The sequence below is a fragment of the Babylonia areolata genome, chromosome 7, assembly GCF_041734735.1.
Source record: "Babylonia areolata isolate BAREFJ2019XMU chromosome 7, ASM4173473v1, whole genome shotgun sequence".
Taxonomy (NCBI): Eukaryota; Metazoa; Mollusca; class Gastropoda; order Neogastropoda; family Buccinidae; genus Babylonia; species Babylonia areolata.
The window spans coordinates 16,718,915-16,726,414 of record NC_134882.1 but is presented as its reverse complement, the minus strand read 5'-3'; the positions used below and the strand labels follow the sequence as shown (position 1 = coordinate 16,726,414).

At 48.2% G+C, this 7,500-nt stretch overlaps 1 protein-coding gene across 2 annotated transcripts in view; it reads left to right on the top strand.

Annotated features, from left to right (window-relative positions):
• The window catches only part of LOC143283750 (glutamate receptor ionotropic, kainate 2-like), a 128,549-nt gene that overhangs the window by 65,568 nt on the left and 55,481 nt on the right, over positions 1-7,500 (top strand). For both annotated transcript variants that reach the window (XM_076590062.1, XM_076590061.1), the window contains 4 exons: positions 1-156; positions 1,061-1,296; positions 2,375-2,574; positions 5,383-5,561. The exon at positions 1-156 is cut by the window's left edge and continues 75 nt beyond it. In XM_076590062.1, coding sequence (XP_076446177.1) covers positions 1-156; positions 1,061-1,296; positions 2,375-2,574; positions 5,383-5,561 — 771 coding nt within the window. The remainder of the gene's footprint in view (positions 157-1,060; positions 1,297-2,374; positions 2,575-5,382; positions 5,562-7,500) is intronic.

Sequence of the window (7,500 nt, the reverse complement as noted above, 5' to 3'; positions counted from 1 at the left end):
CGCGAGCTGGAGGGCATGTGCATCGACATCCTGCGCGAGCTGGTGGCCAAGCTGGGCTTCTCCTTCCGGATCTCCCTGGTGAAGGACGGCAAGTACGGCTCCAAGAAGGACCCGCCCAGAGGATGGACCGGCATGGTGCGAGAGCTGAAGGATGACGTGAGTTGGTTAAATAAAAAGAAAAGAAAAAGAAAGAAAATAAAATAGAAAGAAAAAAAAGAAGGACGGTTGTTGAGCGCTTTCCTCCCTTAAAGAGAGCTCAAAGCGCTTTGCAATAAACATTAAACACACACACACACACACACACACACACACACACACAGAAAGCGCTTTACAATAAACATTAAACACACACACACACACACACACACACACACACACACACACACACACACACACACACGTGTTTTTTTTGCTTTTGTTTTTGTTTTTCGTTTCATGGGATGGATTGAGATGGGATGGGATAAGAGTTTCAGTTTCAGTTTCAGTTTCTCAAGGAGGCGTTACTGCGTTCGGACAAATCCATATGACATGGAACACCAGATCTGCAAGGCAGATGCTTGACCGGCAGCATAACCCAACGTGCTTAGTCAGGCCTTGAGTGCAGGATACACACACACACACACACACACACACACACACACACACACACACACACACACACACACACACATATATATATATATCTATATATATATCTATCTGTGTGTGTGTGTGTGTGTGTGTGTGTTTGGTACAGTTATGCTCGGTTAGGTGATATGTTCTTTGTTAGGTACTGACCCTAAGCCATCAATCCTTGTAATGATTATTGCCGGTCAGTGGTGCTGATCATCCAGTCACACTCTAGTCCCCGCCCCCACCCCCTTCGACACCAACCCCCCCACTCCTCTGATCCCCCTCGCCATCTCTCTCTCTCTCCACCTCAGTTCATGACTGTCCACCCCTGTAAATTGAAAATGATATAATAATAATAACAATAATAATAATAGCAAAAACTCTCCCCATTCTCTCCCCCACATCCCCCCCCTACACCCCCCCATCCCCCTCACTCCCCTTTCTCCAGAAAGCGGACGTTGCCCTGGCTCCCTTCCAAATGTCCGAGATCCGGTCCACGGTGGTGGACTTCACCAAGCCCTTCATGACCAAAGGGACGACGGTGGTGGTGCGGCGCCCGGAGCAGCACCTATGGATCTTCCAGTTCCTCTCGCCCCTCTCCCACGTCGTCTGGTCCGCCATCTTCGTGGCCTTCGTCATCGTCAGCCTGACCCTCTTCGGTGTCAGTCGGGTCAATTCGGACAGGTGAGATGTGTGAAGGATGAGGAAGTGGTGATTGTTTTTTCTTTCCAGGTCAACTGGGACAGGTGAGACGTGTGAAGGATGAGGAAGTGGTGATTGTTTTTTCTTTTTTCCAGGTCAACTGGGACAGGTGAGACGTGTGAAGGATGAGGAAGTGGTGGTGATTGTTTTTTCTTTCCAGGTCAACTGGGACAGGTGAGACGTGTGAAGGATGAGGAAGTGGTGATTGTTTTTTCTTTTCCAGGTCAACTGGGACAGGTGAGACGTATGAAGGATGAGGAAGTGGTGATTGTTTTTTCTTTCCAGGTCAACTGGGACAGGTGAGATGTGTGAAGGATGAGGAAGTGGTGGTGATTGTTTTTTCTTTTTTCCAGGTGAACTGGGACAGGTGAGACGTGTGAAGGATGAGGAAGTGGTGATTGTTTTTTCTTTCCAGGTCAACTGGGACAGGTGAGACGTGTGAAGGATGAGGAAGTGGTGATTGTTTTTCTTTCCAGGTCAACTGGGACAGGTGAGACGTGTGAAGGATGAGGAAGTGGTGATTGTTTTTCTTTCCAGGTCAACTGGGACAGGTGAGACGTGTGAAGTAATGAGAAACTCTGGGGTGAGCTGGACAGTGCAAGGTCTTCAGAGAAGAAGAAGGTGATGATTATGATGATGATGATGATAAGCAGAAGGAGGAGGAGGAGGAAGAGGAGGAGGAGGAGGAGAAGAAGAAGAAGAAGGTGATGATAATGATGATGATGATGATAAGGAGAAGGAGGAGGAGGAAGAGGAGGAGGAGGAGGAGAAGAAGAAGAAGAAGAAGGTGATGATAATGATGATGGTGATGATAAGGAGAAGGAGGAGGAAGAGGAGGAGGAAGAGGAGAAGAAGAAGAAGGTGATGATAATGATGATGATGATGACACTGATGACGACAACAATACTACTGGTGGTAGCGGTAATGGTGACGGTGATGATGATGATGATGATGATGGTAGTGGCAGAGGATAAATAACCATAAATCAAAACCGACGACGGTTCACCTTGAGCTCACGCACGCTTGCTGGCTCATTCGTTCGTTGGTTCGTTTTGACCAGACAAGCCAAGTACACGAGCAACTTGCGGGAGAGCTTCTGGTACATCTGGGGGACGCTGTTGAGGGGCTCTCTGAACGGGTCCCCCCACGCCATCTCCTCCCGCATCGTGTCCTCCGCCTGGTGGTTCTTCTGCCTCATCGTCACCTCCATCTACACCGCCAATCTCGCTGCCTTCCTCACCATCACCATCGGAGATGTCGGTACGTGCAGTATACTACAGTATGCTCAGTATACATTCTCACTCACACACACACACACACACACACACACACACACACACACACACACACACACACACACACACACACACACACACACAGCCACCCAGCCACCAACCCCACCGCCTTCCTCACCATCACCATCGGAGATGTCGGTACGTGCAGTATACTACTGTGTGTGGTAAGATACCTCACACACACACACACACACACACACACACACACACACACACACACACACACACACACACACACACAAAAGTCCGCATAGGAATGGTCTCGTTTGTGTTGTTTTGTGTGATGATGATGGTGGTGGTGGTGGTGGTGTGTGTGTGTGTGTGTGTGTGTGTGTGTGTGTGTGTGGTTGTTGTTTAGCAATTGTTTGTTTTAGTTATGTTTTGCTTGAGTGTTTTTTTTTTTTTAAATTGTGTTGTTCATTCATATATTTATTTGTTCATTTATTTATCTATTTGTCTATTCAATAATTTAGTTATTTAATTAGTTTTTATCTTCAGCCAATGAAAAAAGACACAATTAGGCCTAAAGCATTTTAAAAAGAAATTAAAGAAAAGAGAAAAGAAAGAAAATATGTTTCGCGAACCCGCATGCAAATGAAGTCTAATACACACAAAAATACATTTTCTTTGACTGCATTTTTAGTTTCTCAAGGGGGAGTTAACGCGTTCAGACAAATCCATAGTGGAGAGATGGCCTGGAGGTAACGCGTTCGCATAGGAAGCGAGAGAATCTGAGCACGTTGGTTCGAATCACGGCTCAGCCGCCTATGTTTTCTTCCCCTCCACTAGACCTTGAGTGGTGGTCTGGACGCAAGTCATTCGGATGAGACGATAAACCGAGGTCCCTTGTGCAGCATGCACTTAGCGCACGTAAAAGAACCCACGGCAACGAAAGGGTTGTTCCTGGCAAAATTCTGTAGAAAAATCCACTTCGATAGGAAAAGCAAATAAAACAGCATGCAGGAAAAAAAAGGGGGTGGGGGGAGTAGGGTTGTGATAAAAAGAAATACAAATACAAATAATTCTATGCACTACATCACATCTGTTAGGCAGATGCCTGACCAGCAGCATAATCCGACGCGCTTAGTCAGGCCTGGGGTGTATACATACGTATTCGTGTTCCTATCATAGTGGATTTCTTCCACAGAACTTTGCCAGAAGCCAACACTCTTATTGCCATGGGTTCTTTTTCAATGCGCCAAGCGCGTTCTTGCTGCACACGGGGGACCTCGGTTTGTCGTCTCATCCGAACGATTAGACGTTCAGTTCGATTTTCCAGTCAAACTTGGGGAGCAATAAGGCGAGAGTGGGGGTTCGAACCCGCACCCTCACGGACTCTCTGTATTGGCAGATGAGCGTCTTAACCATTCTGCCACCTTCCTCCTCCACACATTCACTTTTATTTCATCCTCACCTCCGTGTTTTTTTTTTTGTGTGTGTTTTCTTCTTCTTCTTCTGCGTTCGTGGGCTGCAACTCCCACGATCACTCGTATGCACACGAGTGGGCTTTTACGTGTATGACCGTTTTTACCCCGCCATGTAGGCAGCCATACTCCGTTTTCGGGGGTGTGCATGCTGGGTATGTTCTTGTTTCCATAACCCACCGAACGCTGACATGGATTACAGGATCTTTAGCGTGCGTATTTGATCTTCTGCTTGCATATACGCACGAAGGGGGTTCAGGCACTAGCAGGTCTGCACATATGATGACCTGGGAGATCGTAAAAATCTCCACTCTTTACCCACCAGGCGCCGTCACCGTGATTCGAACCCGGGACCCTCAGATCGAAAGTCCAACGCTTTAACCACTTGGCTATTGCGCCCGTCGTGTGTTTTATTTAAGTGTTTTTTTTTCTTTCTGCCCCTATAACTACCCTCGTCCTCGCTCTTACTTGACTTTCTTTTCCTTTCTGTTTCGCTCAGTTGTTTAATAGGCTGTTCCTTCGGGATTTTTTTGTTTTGTTTTGTTTTTTTGCTTTTCGAAACCAGGTGGGTATTAATGGGAACTTGTCGGTTCACTGACTCTCCAGCTGTATTTTTAAAAAAAGTTATTTTTTACTTTATTGATTTAATTTTATTTTACTGTATTATTATTGCTATTATTTTATTTTAATTTCAATTATTTATTTATTTATTTTATTTTTTTTCTTGATTTTTTTTCCTCAATGCCTGATTAAGCGCGTTGGGTTACGCTGCTGGTCAGGCATCTGCTTTGCAGATGTGGTGTAGCGAATATGGATTTGACCGAACGCTACTGATACTGATACTGATGATGATGATGATGAAGAAGAAGAAAGAAAGAAAGAAAGAAAGAAAGAAAGAAAGAAGAAGAAGAAGAAGAAGAAGAAGATGATGGTGATGACGATGGTGATAATGATGATGACGATGGTGATGATGACAACGATCGTGGTGATGATGATGATGATGATGACGATGGTGTAGGTGATGATGATGATGGTTATGACGATGATGGCGGTGATTATGACGATGACGGTGATGGTGATGATGACACTGGTGATGATTATGATGATGCTGATGATGAAGGTGACGACGACGATAGTGATGATGATGATGATGATGATGATGGTGGTGATGACAATGATGATGACGGTGGTGATGATGATTATGACGGTGATGATGATGATGATGATGACAACGACGACGTCGACGACGATGATGACGATGATGCTGCTGCTGCTGATGACGATGCATCAGCAGATCAGCAGCATCATCCCTAACCACTCCACACCGACCTTGCTGCGTGATGACACAGGCATCAACTCGGCGGCGGACCTGGCCCGCCAGGACCTGTATGACTACGGCACGGTGGACGGGTCCCAGACCCAGACCTTCTTCAACCACACCCGCATGGAGGACTACGCCAAGATGTGGGCCCACATGTCCACCCTGTCCCCTCAATCCATGGTCCGCAGGGTGGAGAACGGCTTTGAGGTGAGAGGGGTAGGGTGGGTGTCTGTGGTAGGTGTGTGGGTGGGTGTGTATGTGTGTGAGGGGGAGTTGTGTTGTATGGAGGACTACGCCAAGATGTGGGCCCACATGTCCACCCTGTCCCCTCAATCCATGGTCCGTAGGGTGGAGAACGGCTTTGAGGTGAGAGGGGTAGGGTGGGTGTCTGTGGTAGGTGTGTGGGTGGGTGTGTATGTATGTGAGGGGGAGTTGGGTTGTATGGAGGACTACGCCAAGATGTGTGTGTGTTTTCTGTTGGTGGGAGGGTAGTGTGAGTGTGTGTGTGTGTGTGTGGGTTGTGTGGGAGGGTGGTGTGAGTGTGAGTGTGTGTGTGTGTGTGTGTGTGTGTGTGTGTGTGTGTGTGTGTGTTCTGTTGGTGGGAGGGTAGTGTGAGTGTGTGTGTGTGTGTGGGGGGGGGGGGTCTGTGTGGGAGGGTGGTGTGAGTGTGTGTGTGAGTGTGTGTGTGTGTGTGTGGGGGGGGGGGGGTTGTGTGTGTGAGTGGGTGGGTGGGTGGAATGGGGGTTAAGGTTGGGTTGTGTCTCCGTCTTCCTTTCTACCCCCTCTCTCCCTCCCTGTCCCCCATCTATCTCTCTCCCCTCTCTCTCTCTCTCTATCTCTCTTTGTTGTTGTCTTCTCTGAATAGTTAGTCATCCCCAGGAAGGGGCAGTTCTATCAAACCGCTGCCTAACTTACTGTGGAGACGCAGTGGCAAAATAACGGACAGGCAGTGTTCACCAGTGATCAGGGTTCGAGGCCCCGTTTCGGCATGGTGTTGTGTCCTTGAGGAAGGGACCTTCTCGCCCATTTGTTTCCCTCAGTCCACCCAGCTGTGAACGGGTACCTACCTGTTGAGGAAGGAGAGGACTGGGCCTCGCTTTTCCTAGGCCGAGCCCTGATCACAGTGGATGTGAAGTCACTGACCCGATGGCCGTTGAAGGCAAAGGGACCTATGTCCGGCAAGATCCACAATCACCCCCTCGCCCCCCTCCCGGCCCCCAAAAGACAACACGGAAATAGCAGTGATCACAACAAGGCGAGGACGTTCACTTCGCCAGTCCCACAGAGGTGTGGAAGGAAAGAAATGTAGATATAGCCCTTTACCCTTTAATCTTTCAACTTATTTTTGTAACCCATCTGACGGGCGCAAGAGCCGAGTGGTTAAAACGTTGGACTTGCAATCTGAGGGTCCCGAGTTCGAATCTCGGTAACGGCGCCTGGTGGGTAAAAGGTGGAGATTTTTCCGATCTCCCAGGTCAACATATGTGCAGACCTGCTAGTGCCTGAACCCCCTTCGTGTGTATACGCAAGCAGAAGATCAAATACGCACGTTAAAGATCATGTAATCCATGTCAGCGTTCAGTGGGTTATAGAAACATGAAAATACTCAGCATGCACCACCCCGAAAACGGAGTATGGCTGCCTACATGACGGGGGGGGGAAAAACGGTCATACACGAAAAATCCCACTCGTGTACATACGAGTGAACGTGGGAGTTGCAGCCCACGAACGCAGAAGAAGAGAAGAAGAAGAAGAAGAAGAAGAAGAAGAGTAACCCATCTAAGTGTGGTTTTTGTCCGTGGCAACCACATAACCATGGCTGTTCTTGTGCAAGGCATGCAAGTCAGACTTGTCACGCACTGTGTCCGCAGTCAGGAGCCAAAATAAACGACACATAACACATCGAATGGCTCGGTCAGGAAGACGGACGTTTTGCGGTCAATGAGGGCCGTTACAATGTACAATAGGGTTAATCACAGGGGGTGGCGCTGGGGGGACGGGGGAGGGGAGATGGAAAGGGGAGGATCCGGGGGAGGGGGGCGGAGCGACCCAAAGCGGCTCAGGTTCTGGACAACGTTTAGTGACTTGTTGGCATGAGGGTAAAAACCGGACCTCTGCTATGATGATTATATTGTTGTTCACGTCC